General features: G+C 31.7%; 2 protein-coding genes across 3 annotated transcripts in view; one reads left to right on the top strand and one right to left on the bottom strand.

Annotated features, from left to right (window-relative positions):
* LOC143223333 (zinc finger protein 704-like) overlaps window positions 1–9,634 on the top strand; it is a 43,969-nt gene extending 34,335 nt beyond the window's left edge. Inside the window, exons 4-7 of the mRNA XM_076451201.1 lie at window positions 5,068–5,162; window positions 6,104–6,341; window positions 6,888–7,004; window positions 7,485–9,634. Coding sequence (XP_076307316.1) covers window positions 5,068–5,162; window positions 6,104–6,341; window positions 6,888–7,004; window positions 7,485–7,685 — 651 coding nt within the window. The 3' untranslated portion in view covers window positions 7,686–9,634. The remainder of the gene's footprint in view (window positions 1–5,067; window positions 5,163–6,103; window positions 6,342–6,887; window positions 7,005–7,484) is intronic.
* Window positions 9,635–12,647: 3,013 nt separating this feature from the next.
* LOC143223332 (protein lap4-like) overlaps window positions 12,648–17,711 on the bottom strand; it is a 79,641-nt gene continuing 74,577 nt past the window's right edge. For both annotated transcript variants that reach the window (XM_076451199.1, XM_076451200.1), the window contains 2 exons: window positions 14,680–14,749; window positions 12,648–14,136 (listed from right to left, as the gene is read on the bottom strand). In XM_076451199.1, coding sequence (XP_076307314.1) covers window positions 14,003–14,136; window positions 14,680–14,749 — 204 coding nt within the window. In that variant the 3' untranslated portion in view covers window positions 12,648–14,002. The remainder of the gene's footprint in view (window positions 14,137–14,679; window positions 14,750–17,711) is intronic.

The raw sequence follows: 17,711 nt of genomic DNA, 5'->3' as shown, positions 1-17,711 counted from the left end.
GTAGATCTATAAGTTATAAAAGTGTACAAGCTTGTAGAAACTTTAATAAATTAATTAACTAATTTTTTATAATTATATGGACTGAACTTATTATTATTTTTACGAAATAATTTAAAAGAACCAGTCCAAAGAAGGAAAAGCCTTACAACAGTATACCTGTTTCTAAGACAAACTAAACTAAACTAGCGTGGCAGGGGTTCAGTTTAGAGAGAGAGAAATCCGAAGAGTTCTCTCTCCAACTGGGGTGTTCAGGAACTTTGTAGTTCCTCTTCGTCCCTTTCGTGGATTGTTATTAGGATTAAGTGGTGTTTTTTTTTATTATTATTTTAATAAATTAATTATCGTTATTATTCTTGACTTTTGGGTGGGGAATGTCTCACTAAATGGTCTTTTGGGTGGAGGCAAAGGTAGCAGTGGAAAGAAGGAAAGGTCGGACCTGTCTCGAAAAGAAAAGTTGGGTAGATGTGAACATGAATGTAATTCATTCAAGTTTAGATCAAATCAAACAGGCCCGATTCTGGGTCGGGCAAAAGGTTGCCTGGGCTGGGATCTAGAAATCCAATGCCTGAAGATTTTGATGTGGGGAAACTTGAGTACCCTGAGAAAACCACTTTCACACGACAGGCGCCGAAAGTTTTGCCTGTCGTGTGCCCTGTACCTGAAAAAAAGAATTCATGTTAATAACATAGTTTTTATGTATTTAGACTCTTTGTTGAGTGGATTGTGATTCTTGAAATATGTTGTATGGTGATATGTATTTTGTTGGTGCACTTGATAATTTGTGTAGTGATGCCGTTAGTTTGTTTCTGTTTTCTGCTTTTCGATAATATTTGAGAGAAAGTTCTGTTATTCTATCTCTTATCGTTGGTAAATTACTAATTTGGTGTAGATAATTTGTTGGTGTAAAGATGGTAAACTGAATGCGGATTTTAATATTTTGTTTTGTTGCACTTGGATTTTTGGAGTGTGTTGTTTGACATGTTGTATGTTACTTGACATCCGTACTCTATTAGTGGACGGATGTAAGCCTTGTATATTTGTATAATGGTGTTCGGTGCGCATTTCGATTGTTTACCGGTTATAGTCTTTAGATATGAAATCCTTTTTTCTTATTGATGAGTGTATATTGTTTATGTGTTTTTCCATGTTAGTTTTGTGTCGAAAGTGACGCCAAGGAATGTGATGTTTTGCTCATGTTAATGGTTGTGTTTCAAGTGATAGATTTATTTTTCTAGATTTTTTAATTGCTTCTTTAGTTTTCTATAGAAGGTGATTGCTTGTGTTTTGTCGGATTTAACGACCCTCCACTTGTTGCTCCATGTTGAGACGTTGTTTAGTGATTCTTGTACGCGAGATGGCCATTACTGGGTTTCTGGAGGTGCTCCAGATTGCGATGTCATCTGCGTATTGTGAATTGTGTGTGTATGTTAGATTTGGAAAAGGTATGTCACTGACGAAAATTATGTAGAGAAGTGGAGAGGACTGATCCTTGGGGCACTCCTGCCGTTATATTAAATAATTTGGATATGGTTTTATTGACTTTTACTTGTGCTGTTCTATTGGTTAAAAGTTTGAAATCCATTTGACTATCGTAGGATTTATTTGTAGGTGGTTTAGTTTGTATATGATGGCATTGTGCCAAACGCTGTCGAATGCTTTTTTGACATCTAGGAATACCCCGATGGTTACTTGATTGTTGTTGTAAGCTTTGTATATTGATTCGGTGAGTCGTGTGAGGTGATCTGTTGTTTGTCTATTTTTTCTGAAGGCATTTTGAGATTCTGGAAGGATGTTGTTTGATTCGCAAAAATGGAGGAGACGGTTGGAGATAATTCTCTCCATCAGTTTGCCAAGGCAGCTTAACAGACTGATGGGGCGGAAATTATCTGGATTTGTTCTGTTAGTTTGTTTCTTGGGGATCGTTGTTATGATGGCTTTTTTCCACGTGTCAGGGTAATACCCTGTCGCTAATGAAATGTTCATGATGTTTGTGAGGTGTTGTAGTAGGAGAGTGGAACTTTTTTTGAGAATAATATTTGGTATTTGGTCATGTCCGGGGGAGTGTTCTTCAAGTTTTTGATATTAATCTTTAGTTCGGTTATGGTTATTTTTTTTTTATTATTATTTTTTTCATTAACTTAACAAACGACAGCGAGCTACACCTGTCATTTTGCACAGTGAGCCCTTGAACCTGGATGTAGTATTGAAGTATGGCCTAGCGCGTAAGGCGTGCGACTCGTAATCCGAGGGTCGCGGGTTCGCGTCCGCGTCGCGCCAAACATACTCGCCCTCCCAGCGGTGGGGGCGTTATAATGTGACGGTCAATCCCACTATTCGTTGGTAAAAGAGTAGCCCAAGAGTTGGCGGTGGGTGGTGATGACTAGCTGCCTTCCCTCTAGTCTTACACTGCAAAATTAGGGACGGCTAGCACAGATAGCCCTCGAGTAGCTTTGTGCGAAATTCCAAAAACCAAACAAAAAACCAGTATTGAAGTAATCGCGTGATTATATGTATCGTTTGTTCTAAGCTTTTTAGTACCACAGGAAGTATATTCACAAATGATTTGTAAAGAATGTTAACACGTATGTATATAAATAGTGCAACGAACTAGTTGGTGATTCTGGCCTTTTTTTCTTGATAATACGTGAGGAAGAAAATATAAGTAACATATGAAACCACCCTGTTTTGAACGTTACATATTCACAGTTTTAGTAAACGAGAATGTTTGAATAGTGTGCTCTTGTTTAGTTTTAGAAAGAAATGTTTATTGACTTAACAATTATGTGAACATATATTGCATACTGTTTTTGAAGAAGTGACTTTTAATATTTTTTATGATAACACGAGTAAATTCACGTAAATAGTTTTTGTCTTGATTGTATAGATAATGACGGTTGACTAATAGTGATGTTAGTAGTTTGCTGTTTGTACTTGTTGCTGTGTGAATGGTGATTAAAATGGATGCCAATTTTAGCTTGTCGTACTACTATCGTGAATCTAGTTTGATAGAGAAACTGATCTGGGACTTTGACCCCGCAACGTTAGGCTTGTAACCTCCTTATATTCATTTCATTTTTGTTGCGTTCTTTTTTTTCATGCGATAAAGCTTTGTATAAAGAACATCACGCATCAGTAGACTGTGCCTTTTTAGTGACTTTGTCATTGATTTTGCAAGAAATGATTCACAGATAACCACCATTTAAAGTGCCTTTCTAACTTTAGTTTCTGAATTTTGTTGATTAACCCTGTAACAGTGAGTAGATGGGCAGGGCTACAGAGAATAGAATTCGTTTTATATGAAACACCTAGTAGGAGGTGAATTTATCTTTAATGCCCTTGGAGATAAAGAAAAAAGTAGTCACGCTGGTTTACAGTTGACCCACAAAACTAGGAAGGAAGAAAACAAGGTAGAGATAAAAACTTCTAGCATTATAAAGCTAACGATCCTTAAAGTTTCCATGTACCGTTGTATTCTACACGCGTACAGAATATTGATATCTCCTTGTCCTCGTTTTTTAACGATTCGAGACACAGTAATAATAAGTGAACTGTTGGCGCATGCACACAAATATTTGAATAAATATGAAAGTAACCAAAAACCATGAGTGACTTTGTTGTTTTTTTGTTTGTTTTTGAATTTCGCACAAAGCTACTTGAGGGCTATCTGCGCTAGCCGTCTCTAATTTAGCAGTGTAAGACTGGAGGGAAGGCAACTAGTCATAACCATCCGCCGCCACCTATTGGGCTACTCTTTTACCAACGAATAGTGCGATTGATCGTCACATTATAATGCCCCCACGGCTGAAAGAGCGAACATGTTTGGTGCGACTGGGATTCGAACCCGCGACCCATTAGTGAATTGGCATCTTTGTAACTGTTTACAAATCATATGCTAGTAAGAAAGACCTGAAACTAATATTATATTTTAGGTAAAAGTAAGTTGACTTAACTTTCAGTCACAAATCCTACATGTAATGACACGTAGTGTTTATACTAATTCTTCATCTTTATGACGTTTGTTTTTAGATTTCTTTCTACACATTACGCCTTGAGAATAGTTGTAGACCATTATTTATATTTAATGTATGGAATATTATACTGTTTTTATACGGTACCTAATTACTGCCCACCGCTAATGAAGCGGTATGTCTACGGATTTACAACGCTAAAATCAGGGGTTCGCTTCCCTTCGGTGGGCTCAGCAGATAGCCCGATGTGGCTTTGCTGTAAGAAAACACACACGCCTAATTACTACTCTTTGAAGATGGTTGTTTTTTTATGTTTCGTACACTAAAAACACATAATAATTTAGACTATTCATCAAGTATACGTTTTTGCACAGGTCATGGCAACGAGAGCGAGGTTAATCGAATGCGAAAATACATGACCTACTTTTAAGCGAACGGCTAGAAGTACCGGTATCAAGTTAACAACCTTGTTTTTTGAAAGATCAACTAGGGTTAGTAGGTTTTTGAGTGATGTGGTTCTGATGAATATTTTTAATATAACGTTTACGTTTTGAAGGTTACAATAAAGAGAGAGAAAAAACGGCCAGTAATGACAAGCAGTAACGATGTATGATGAAAGTGAAAATTATCTTATAGCTGGTTTGTTTGTTTTGAATTTCGCGCAAAGCTACACAAGGGTTATCTGCGCTAGCAGCCCTTATTTTAGCAGTGGGAAGACTAGAGGGAAGGCAACTAGTCATCACCACCCACCGTCAACTCTTGTAGCTCGTATTTGATATTTGAAATGTAAATTTGGAAGAGCATTCAAAATTTTTATGTACAGTTATCTTTAACTGTATATATACAGCCTTTGCTGATATGAAAGACGGAGTATTTTAATGTTATTTAGTTACGAGGCTTACATGATTGGTTGTTAATTTAGAGGTCATCGAGCTTTGTGAGAGAAGATAAGTGGTTATGAGGTTGTTTTGATTTGACAAGAATCGTACTATTAATGCATTTTTATAAATAATTATAATTTTTTATTGAACTAATAGTTTTAGTTACCAATCAAAAAAATTCATTCATCCTCCCTCATATTTATATGTTTTGCTTTCAGACACGAATTTTGTTCCAGTGCACCTGGCCAGGTTGCGGGAGGCAGTATCATCGTTGTGAAGATGTGGAAAAGCATGTACGCATGTGCCATTTACGGTAGGTACGCCATTTACAATCATTCTATTGTACTGTTAGCTTAGGAATAACCCAAATCTTCTCAGCTAACCCGAATCTCTGTAAATGTTATTGGGTTTATGACCGAAAATATCATTAACAGCAATGATGTCCAACCGATGAAAAAAAAGCATCTTAATCTTGATTTAAAAAATAATAATAATTAGATATACTCATTACCAGGTTCATGTTTAGTGTTACTTCAAGCAGGTAGCTTACTCCAATTACAAGATAATATTAATCGTGCCGGCATAATTAATAATGCGGATGTACGTGTTTTTCAAATTATAATTATTTTACATTTAATAGTATTTCGTGTGCTGTCAGGAAGATAATTAAACTTTTTCATGTTACATGAGAGGATTTATGTAAATACATTTTAAAAATTAACAGTTGAACGATTGTTGCTTATTTTCAAACTTGAACGTGATAAACATTTTTTTGCTGCGAGCTAAAAGTAAATATTTAATCTGGAACAGTGTGTGTGTGTGTTTTCTTATAGCAAAGCCACATGGGGCTATCTGCTGAGCCCACCGAGGGGAATCGAACCCCTGATATTAGCGTTGTAAATACGTAGACATACCGCTGTACTAGCGGGAGGCTAATCTGGAACAGCTTGAAATATTGAATTTCTGACATATTTTTCAGGAAATAGGAATTCACTTTTCAGATAGCACGTTATGTCAGTAAACCAATTAACCAACGTGATTGTCAAAAAGTTTGATATCAGTTGATCTTACTTACCTGAGTTCAACTAAATATTATTAAAACCTAAAAAGCAATTAAAGAAATATTACGTGCAGGTATGTTTTTTTCTGTATTTAAGATAAGTGTGACATTTTAGCTGAAATACTTAACGAGAAAATTAAGTACAAAATATAAAATTAGCTTTAATCATATAATTCATGATTCTTATACTTCAGGCATTCGACATCTCAACCTTCAGACAGCTGCGATGACCATGAGGAGGAGTTTTATTACACAGAGATTGAATTAGATGATCAACAGTCACCTCCTGCCAGCCCAGAGGGCAGCACTGAAAATGTTCTCTTATCGCCAGGATTGACCAACATCTATACTTCGTCCGCCCCAACCTTGAGTCATCTTGATATGGTGAAGCCTCCACATGAAAATCCTGAGTACAGAGACCCTCAGGACAAAGTAATAATTGACCATTGTTCTTATAAAATATTGACAAATAAGCTTATACATAAGATATAACAATGTGCAAGTAACAGGTGTATTTTGTGACAAAATTGAAATTATTATAAACATGTTTAGAAAAATAAAAGTTGTAAAAACCAGTTTTAAACGAATATTGGTTTTTCAAATATAAATCAATTAGTTAAAGACTTCCAGGATTTTGGTGCTTTCATAGTTACAAGTATTTCTCATAAAACGCTTAAGCAGAAAACATTTTACAGCCACTTTAGATACACTGTAGAAGGGATTCATTCAGTTATTAATTTTTAATATTTTAAAGTTTCATGTGCATGTTACATTGACATAAATGCAAACCAAAACTTATATGTATATTGCAGTTTTTAAAATGGGAAATAGATAGTTCATTTTTTTATTATCAACACTTTCTGAAAGCTTTAAGAATGTCTTTCACTGCTTTAGTTTTTATTCTTATTCACACATGAAGTATTTTGTTTGTATTCTTTATATAAGTGATTTACTTCTTGAATGCTTTGTTTTCCGCAGAAGCTTATTTTGGACAGCAGGGTGTCTCCGTCAAAACCTGTCAGTATCCCTAAGTTTCATCAACCTATCATCCACTGGCAACCTTATACACATGCAGTCAGTGCCCTTAGTGATATGGTATGAAACTATTAAATTATTTCATTTAAATTTGTCAATATAAGAAAATACCATAAAGAGGGGACACAGACCCAGGACTAAACTAAAGTATCTATGCGAGAGGCGTTTCTGTATGCAAGTTTTAGCCAGTCAAAAGAATTAGTACAAATTCATAACTTTTCTACAACACGTTAGAAAGGATGTCATATTAGACTGTGTTTGAAGTGATAATTTGGGTGATTTTTTGTTTCAAGTAAAATTTATAAATCAAGTGTTTCTTATTTATGTTTATAACGCTGAGAATTGAGAGAAAAACGGTTTATTTATAAAGTGATGATTCAAATGTTTTTGGTCTTTTTTGTAATATTGATTTTTTAGTGTCCTAATATTTAATTTTGTGAATTATATTCAGTGTATAACTTATGAAAACATAAATATATATATAAAAAAAAGATATTTGCTAAAGTTAACTTTTTCACAATTTTTGACGTGTTCCTGCAGGTTTTGTCACCAAAGTACGTGAGGCTGAGTCCTAAGTCTGTCTCACCACCTGCTAAGCTTTCTACCGTGCACAAAAGAGGTCGATCTGAAATACGTAAGTGTAGAAAAGTTTATGGAATGGAAAACAGAGAACTTTGGTGTACACAGTGTCGATGGAAGAAAGCTTGTACTCGATTTGTTACTGAAGCTCTGACTGACTAATTAACAGAAAGAAATTCACTTGCACATCAGAAACATTTAAAAGGAAGTTTCATGCTGTTACGAATGAAGTAAAGAAACATTGAAGGAAAAAGAATTGCAGCACTATTTTGAATAAGCAAAATATGAAACAAAAGATTTTTGTTTTGATTTTGAGGGTGCATGAGATGGTTAACCTCAAAGGGAGCTTCTGTTAACCTTATTGTTCTCAAAGATTATGAGTGATGGTTTAAAGTTTTTATTGTCACAAATTTTAAGTAAAAAAGTTTAAGATAATATTAAAAGATATTTACAGTCCTTTGAATGAATTTGATATTTGTAAAGTTATAGAAATTTAAAGTTTACAAGGGTACACATATATTTAATCTACACACAAATATACTAATTTTTATTAGTATAGTGACTTTTAAACGATTTAACTATACTTATTTTTCGTGGTATATTTTATTCCACTTTCGATGAATGTTTGCTAGCTCAAAGATGAAAAAATGATATTAATAGAACATTTTAATATTTATTGAGAGGATTAAGTTGCAGTAAAAGAATTAAGAACTTGTTTTATTGTACCTCACCTATATGTGATAACGAGGACTAGTTTCCAGTATATTACACAACAATAAACATTGTAATGTATTCCATAAACAGATTTATGTTGTGAAATTTAAATATTACTTTGATTTCATTTGTGGATTTAAATGAATGGAATTTACCAATGGTATACTGTAATAGCCAGTATTGGTATCTTAAGTTTATTTGTATGAATTACTTATTGTTATTGTTAACAAAGGATGGAATAATTAAAAATAGAAGTAACCATTTAAGAAGGGAAAAACAAAACACATACCTAGCTTTACTTGTTACCGCAGCTCAGTGTGTTGATAGTATTTTCGATATTTTGATAAAGTTATCTTTATATGTTTTTGTTTTTTTTTCTCTCAATAAATTGATTAGTTATTAGAAAATATTTCAAGGTATATTGTGTGAAGATAAGAGTAAGGTAGGGAAATTAAACAACTAAAATCAAAGTCTATTTCTTTTGTCAAAGTATGTTTAGACATTATTTATGACATAATGAAGAAGATTTCACTGGCTTTTATTTCTGGATATGGATTTCTGATGACATATTGGACCCCATACACTAATGAAAAGTGATGTCTGTGAAGCAGAGACAAAGTGAAAGTACAAGATGTTTTAGTGTCTTGTTTAAAAAGTACAAACTTTTCATGAAGTCTACAGAAGTGCCATAAGGCAGCCGTGAAATAGACTTAATTAAAACCTACATCGCATCACTTTTTTAATTAGATATTGTATTTTGTGTTATTGTTAACAAACTGGTATACATTTTACAAGTTTGTTATTGCTCAACATATTACAAAATTATTTACACATAAAAGGTTGATTTACTCACATGTCATGGTTTATTGGGATTAGAATAAAAGTTATTACTTTGCTTATTTATTAAGGTATTGTACGTTACAACAATTTTTTATACCATACAAACTTATATATATATGCATGTTTTATTCTTTAGTTTTATCTGTATCAATGACCTTTCAAGATACTGTTGTATATTTGTATTCCTCATATCAACCATCACTTCTTTTCCCTACCCAACTAATTTTGTATGATAACCATCTAATGTAAATTATGTAAATGTTTAATATATTTACCACAGTAATTTCTTTTCTAAGATGGTAAATTTTTGCAGACAGTCTCACTACTATCAATAAGTGGGAGTAAGGATTATGGCAATAAGATGTTGATCACCACTATGGTTAGTAATCTTGTATGTTCACCCAAGTCTAGTTAACTTGTAATTACAACAGAGTGATCATATAAGTTACTAACCATAGAAACACTTCATGGTGGTATTGCTTTTAAGAACATACGGTATTATATAACCTGATTTGTTAAAATATTCTCCCTTTATTAAACTATTTGTAATATTTAAATGTTGTAAAAATTATTTGGGAAACTACAATGCTGCTAAAATAACATTAATGTTCTTATATAAAAATTACATTTCATGTATAATTTTTTTAACATTTAGAAACTGATTTGGAAAGAATTATGTTTCTGAACTAATACAGATGATATGACCACTACCATATCGACACTAGCATCAATGTTGGCTGGTATTTTTTAATTCTCAAAATATTTGAATATAACTATTTAACTGAATTGATTAATATAGTATAAAAGTTAAAAAAAAAAGCCAAGGATTCTATAAATTTGCCAGTTAAATTGTGAACTACTATATAAAACAGCACCTGCTTCAAAAAATTTCAAATCTAACTATATACACATCGTGCAAGTTCTAAATCCTTGATATAAACTCATTTTTATAACCTGAATGTACAAAACGTTTGCCCTGTTAGGTCTGTTATACAAATATGAAAGGTAAAATAATCTCAACATGTAGCACTGAGTCATTTATCCACTGCAACTTTGACTGTGGTTGTTACGGCTTGATAACTTGCATATTTAAAACTGTTTTAGTATATTGTGTACATATACATCAAATCATGTAGAAATATACAATAACAAAGTGGATAAAATTCACCAGGCCTGCAAGATCTCACTGACAAGAATGTTTAAGATTTAAACAGATTGTATATATTTAACAAGTCACCAGGGTTTTATTTCTCAAAGAGAATGCTACCAATACAAACACATTTTAAAAAGGGTTTCTCATACTATTTGTTGTTGTTATTCCTGAAATTTTTTCAGTTATTATATTGCTAAAAGCATTAACATTTAGCACAGGAGCAACCACATACAATTTTGTTATAAATATCTGATAGTTTGGCTGTAAATCAGAATGATAAAGTTTTCAGAAAATATGCCTAGTAGTCTTGTCATCCAAAACAACCATCTTTTTAGCATTATTAGAAAATTAAATTATAATAGTACTCCCTGGAGTGATGATATACAGATTATTCAACATCTTACAAAGCTATGGAGGTGGAGACCAATGGTGCCATAGGCAATAGGATAATAACCCATATTTACTAACACATAACATACTAATAAGAAAAATTCTTAGTCATTACTGTTAAAAAATAATAACATTAACATAGTATTAAAATAGAAATATCTTGTTCATATTTTAAAGGTATACAAACGTATACGCTGCATCAACCTTTTGGGTCACATATATGTACTGATGGGAAAAGAACAGACAGTCTTACTCTGAGGCCCCTCAGTTTATGCCTTTTAATCTACTTCCGAGTTTCCTCATCATTATGGAATTTACAAAATTCTGCCAAACGCCCCAGAACGACTAAGACCACCCCTATAAAATAACAGCATTAAGAAAGCTTCAAATGACCTGCTCATGGTTTAACATCTTATTCTGGATTGCCTTTTGGTGTATAATTTTAAGGAATGTCAACAGCTTTAACACACAATAACAATTGCAAAGCGAAAACAAGATTAGACATTATTATTGACATATTTAGAAGGTGAAATTATTCATATACATTTTCTTATTTCGACTTCTTGCTCTGTCAAAGAAAATTAAAACATTTGTTTTTAAGTAGAAAATCTTCTAATGTTCGTCGAGCTGTGTGTGGTAATTATGAAATAAATTTTCTCATTCAATGAATGAGGAAATAAATAACATTTTATACATTGCTGACATTCCAAGAACCTCTTAGGAAATGTTTAACACAAATATAAATACAATAAATTGTTGTTAATGGATTACATTTCTGAAAAATACATAAAGACTAAAAATAAACATTATTTTATTAGTGACTTAACAGGTTCAATATAAAGAAAAATACTTTAATATATTATTAAAAATAAAAATGTATGGAACTTTATACAAACATTTTTGTTTAGGCTAGCATTATAATGAAATAATATGAAACATGAGAACAGTTGCAAACAGGTTTGTTACCTCAATAATAAAATCCAAGTATAAAACAGTTGGGAAATTTTGAAACTAGAAACAATCCTGTTGCTTTTTTCCCCATCATCTTTTATTACTCATAGTAAAATAATTACAAGTTCTTACCTTTACACACTTTTTTCCTTCTTAATGCATTTTAATTTCCCAAGTATTTTCAGTATTAAAACAGCAGAAAGCTTGTTATCACTAAATATTTTATTGGCATTATGTTTTAAAGGTTTTTTTTTTACATGCTTCTTTTAATTTCAGAAATTCAATAATATCAAAATGATTTTGAAATTTTAATTAAGAAATGCACATCACACATATGTAGATAAAATATATATAAATGTCAGTGTGCTGTATGGACCAGTCATACAGTACCTATAAGAAAACCCTTATCAAATTCCCACCTTGCTCATATTCTTAACTTGTATACTTTAATGTACCTTTTTTAATGAAAAATTTTAAATTTCTCCTTAAAAATACTTTCAAAAACTTGTTTTCCACTGCATCAATCTATATATATCTTAAATTATGCACCAAACTATTACATTCGTGTCTTTGTTATTTTCACCTACAGGCAGGCCCTATAGAAACACTAAACATGCACATTATAATTGACTGACGAGCATAAATGAAGTAAAATCAGAGAATAACCAAGCATTAAACATCAAAGAAACAAAGCTTTTCAACTACAACATATTGGCCTCACTGCTTTGTAAGTTACAGTCTAATTTCTAGAATGTTTTGTAAATACAAGATATTTAATAATAAATCATATACTGAGCAAAAACATGCAGGAATTTCTTTCAGTTAAGGAATATAATATTAATTTTTTTAAAGTTACCACATTCATAAAAATAGAGATTAAAAGTTTGCAAGCATTTGTAACTAATTTTAAGTAACATGAAATAATCAAAATATTTGAATATAATTATTGACATGAATTCGTTAATATGGCACAAAAGTTAAAAATAAGCCTGGGATTCTATAAATTTTGTCAATTAATTTGTAAACTTTTAGGTAATGCAGCACCTGCTTTAAAAAACTGTTACAATACCCAATTATACAAAATATCTTTTATTTTCTGCACAGTTATACACATTGTACAGGTTTAAAATATAATTAAAATGTACGTAAAGAGTGTGCAATAAAACGAAAAACATTTAGAACAGCAATGAAATAATTTGTTAGTGAAATATTTTATTAATCACGTGATTTCAAATGTTAAACCTGCACAAAACAACAGACTGGAACATAATAATATAAACATTACAAACTATATTTATTACACTGAAAGTAAGCAGGTAATAGAGCTGATAAATACAAACATCTTTTTCTAATAACACAGTCTTAACATTCATATATACACAGTTCTGCTTACTCTACAAACACAACTCATTTCTAAGCTTTAAGAAGCTGCCTTTTTTGAGCTTTTGTTTTCTTGGAAGATACATATCCATCACATAATGAAAATACACACTTGAAGTGAAATGAAAACACCTTGCAAGTCCTTGGCTAAGTGAAATATTTTGTTATAATAAACTACCTATATATATATAATTATGTTCTGATCACAACATTTGTAACCACAATATTACATTTTACATGCATGTTCTAAAGAAAGTTGTATTTTCACTGCCTATTAGCTTGTTAACAACTTCCATAACAGAATGCCTCTAATATGGTTTAACTCTAATCCTGCAAAACATCAGTACTAAATCACAATAAATCTTTTCTTTTTCAACTATCATTTACACAAGTTTTGTTTAAGGGGTACATCTTAAAAGGGAATTTAGTTAGTGATTTAACAACACACAAAGGGGATAACATATCTACCTAATAAAAACACAGTAGACATACATATGGAAATTACTTCACAGAAATTAAGTGCAAACAGATATGCAAGTTATTTAGGATGTAAAATGAAACAATGTGACTTATACTTATTTAAATGTACAGTACTTGAAATTTCTCAACAAAATATTACTGGACCAATAGCATCTTTAAAAAATATTCAAGTTATGTGATGGTCTTAGAACAAACGTTCATATTAAGCTTTCACTTTTAATATATAATTAACCAAATCACATTTTATAGACCAGAAATTAATACACACAATACATAGCTAAATTACTGTTAAAGAATGAGCTTTATATAATTCCATATCAGCATAAAAATATTGCCCTTTTTAAATGTAATTATATTCTAAAGATGATATAAACTAGTCTAATACAGTCCAGTAGTCAAATGTACACATTTAAAAACCTTTGTTAAAACCATACACCTTTATACCACTAAAAACTTGCTAAAACTTTCTGTAAGGTCAAAAGTTATTTACAAAAATATTTTGGTCATTCTTTACTACTTGTGTGCCTTATTTAACTTCTCAAAGGGAGGTTACCAGTTCCAGAATTGTAATTCATTTTTTCGAGCGTTTTTTCTTTTTCTTTTTTCCAGGGGACCCTGATTTATGATTGGCTGTTGAAATAATATTGCTTTCATTTTCTGTAAGGGGGCTCTGTGGTTCACTAGTAGAGCAGTCTTCTGTAAGCCCTAGAAAATAAACATCATTCATAAATAGTCTTCATTCAACAGCATGCTAGCTTTATCATCAAAATACTACGTTACAAAAATTTGCACCACTTTCATTAAAAAGCACAATACACTCACTACATAGTAATGTATCTGAACAAAATCAACAGTTATATCTAATTTTACACATTTTAATACACAAATATTTATTCTGTATACAGTCATCACACATGCACACTTGTTAACAATGCTTTGTTTTTTGTCTGTTTTTACACGCTGAAGCTTCAGGGCCCTATTTTTCTACCAAATACTCTGTTGTCTCTGAAACTATGATGCCATAGTAACAATCAAGGGCATGTACAAACAGGAATGAATAATGTTAAAGAAGTTAAATGCACATTCATAATGGTTGGGACTACTTGTTGATATATTAAAGTTTTCTTACTTCTGCTTAGTTTTGTTTGAGCCTCTGCAAAAAGAGATCTGTGTCTACCAGAAGAGTTCAAGAGAAAACAAAATCTACTCACACAATTTTTAACACAATTTCACTTGTTTATTCCTCACCATTTGATCTTTCTTTATCATCTTCACCCTGAAGTTCCAAAGACAACATATTTTCAGCCATTAAGTTTACCTGAAAAAATTTAGGAAAAATATTTTAAATATTAGTAGTAAATGAATTTTTTTAGAAATTAATATCTAATATACAAAAAAATTAATTATTATGCACATGCTCACACACACATGTAAAGAAACAACAGTAAACCTGTCTTCTTCATCACTTTAAAACCAAAAATCTGTCACAGATTTGAACAGACAAATGAAGTAAAAAACAAGAATTCTTACACATTTGTAAACAATACATTTACTTTCAGTTGTTTTAAGCTTGGTTTTTAAACTTTATAAAATACAAATGTACTTATATCTCTAAAAAAACGACCCAAATAACTTGATGACCAATGTTTTCAAAAGCCAAATAATTTTAGTATTGAAATTAAATATATTTATACAAATTACAGTAAATTACCTAAAATTATGGGTTAAATTTTACTTCTTTAGATGGTTTACAGCATTTCCAAAAATTTAAATCCATAAACTAATATTTATCACTTCATTAAAAACATTCATCAAAAGTATTTCATACACACAATCCCAATAAAGAAAAACATGATCTGATAGCTTCTGGACATTTTTCTGAGATAAACAAAAAATGAAATAGTTAGGTTCTTCATTAAAATTGTTTGGTTCCTTTGTTTCAGATTTTTTCATGCAAAAGACTACCTACACAATGACTGTCTAAAATCTTGAACTAACAGGCTACAAGGAAGGATTTAGTAAACAGTATTCACCTTCAACCTTAGGGTTACTATTTTCTGATCAAATAATAAGATATGACCATCACATTTATGGCACATCCATAGCAAAAGGTCCAGAGGCAATGTGGAGTGAAATTTAAAGAAACCGGCCAACCATGATCTCTCAGTTTAACAGTCCAAATATGTCAGACACTAGGCCTCACTCTGGCCAGTTTTATTTAGAGTGCAATAAGATAGTTCCTGTTTAATATTTCCACACTGTGATATCACCAAACAACAGATAAAAACTGAGAATATTTTCCACCTATTCACCCTGCTACCAAGCATCATGTACATAAATTTTCTTGGTGTTACTGTCTCTTTAACAGACAGACTTTTATCCACTAATGAAATTATTGGTATCTCAAGTAGCCCAGCCTGATGATAATGTGTTTAGGATGTATTTGGACAAAAATGTAACTATTGTATCAGTGTGGTGAAATGCAGGAAAGTGTCAAACTGGTTAACTGAAAATGTCTTTCTTTTAAGAACTCGTATGCAAAAGTAAAGAAGAATAACTCGTACTATGTCAATCACCCTACACCTCCCACCCATATTCAATGGTGATGAGCACTTTTACCCAGTACAAGTGTTCAGCAAACTGGACGAGACACAACGCACAATGGAAAACTGGGCATTATATACATATGAATTTCTAAGATTGACTGTTGAGGTGTGAACCAGATTAAGCAAGAGACTTGTAATTTTTATACACTTTTAAGTCACTGACAAATCAGATTTTTATGGTAAGAATCAATAGCACAACATTATTTGTTTATTCATATTTATTACTATTTTTAGACTTGAATTCAATAAATATTATGATCCAGATGAACAGCACTCATATGGCTCACGACTTTTGGAAACACCTTTATAGATGACGCCATACCTTAAACAACAACTTCAAACTTGGAAAAGTTGAACTGATAACATGTTTGATACTTGAATAACTGGTTCTGAAAACATTAACCTTTTTTTCCTCACATGCAAACTTCTACAAAACTTTCAAGTTTAGCTTTGACCACACCCACTGATGACAGCCTTCTACTCTCATTTATAAGGAAAATCATCTGACACTACAGAAGCTGTCATTCTTTAATCTACTACATGGACTATCATGTGATAAAGTTTTTTGCATTAACAAAGTATGTAGAGATGAAACAAAAGAGAAAAGTGAAATACTGAACAAACTAAAATGCAATAAAAGACTAAACAAACCTAAATAAATCAGTTATAATAACTACAAAATTTTCTTTCAACATTAAAATAAGACATTCACATTAATATCACTGCACAACAAAGTTTCTGCTTCTTGAACACTGTTGGGTGTTCCTTATAGATTTTTGGTTGCTGATCATGAAATTCATATACAAATTTGCCCATCATGTACCGTTTAATTGAAATATTCAGTTTCACAAGGGCATTGCTACAATGGAAAAATGATATCAGTGCAACTGGAATCTGTCAGTGCTTGCTGACTACTGTTGAACACTGAAACGTGGTGCACCGGACATTGAATACAAACGAAAATCAGGAGCAAAACACTTTTAAATATGTTGAACTTAATAGCGTATCAGAAACATAAATGCAATTAAATACATTTTTGCCGGTAAACAGTTAACTGTCTATTTCTCAGAGTTCCTACGTGATGAAGCAAAACCAAAACTATATTTGTGCATACCCACCAGGTACCTGTCACAATCAGCAAAAACTTTTCAGGAAGCAAAACTCTTCAAAAAAATTGTTGTGCAGTGTATTTAAAGTACAGGGTGTTTGGAAAGTCACTGTGCACTTATATATTTATTAACAGACATGTTTCAATATAGAATACAGGAGGTAAATATGAATGATAATTATAAACTATGTTTATTTTGTTTCTAAACATTGCTGTCAGTTGCTGGCTTGAAATAGACTGAATAGACATATGATTACAAAACTGCACAGTGACTTTTCGAACACCCTGTAGATAAAGACTTGGAAGAAGCTAATAAAATTTACACTTTGAATACATCTTTTGCATCAAGAATGACTGCAGAAACAGAAATTATTTAATCTAATCTTTGTTCTCTCAGTTAATTCTGCTTCTACTAGTGAAGTACACCAAGACATTTCATTAGTTTTCTATCTGTCTAGTTTGGCTATTTTTTACTTGTGGTTAGTTATGCATTTCTTTTGTTTTTGTCAGTTTGCAGTCAACTGTTTCCACAAGTTATTTCTGAAATTATGTTTTTCAATTTTTCT

This window comes from Tachypleus tridentatus, chromosome 8, assembly GCF_004210375.1.
Source record: "Tachypleus tridentatus isolate NWPU-2018 chromosome 8, ASM421037v1, whole genome shotgun sequence".
Lineage (NCBI taxonomy): Eukaryota > Metazoa > Arthropoda > Merostomata > Xiphosura > Limulidae > Tachypleus > Tachypleus tridentatus.
Note: the sequence above shows the minus strand (reverse complement) of the source record. Positions and strands in the feature narration are given on the sequence as shown.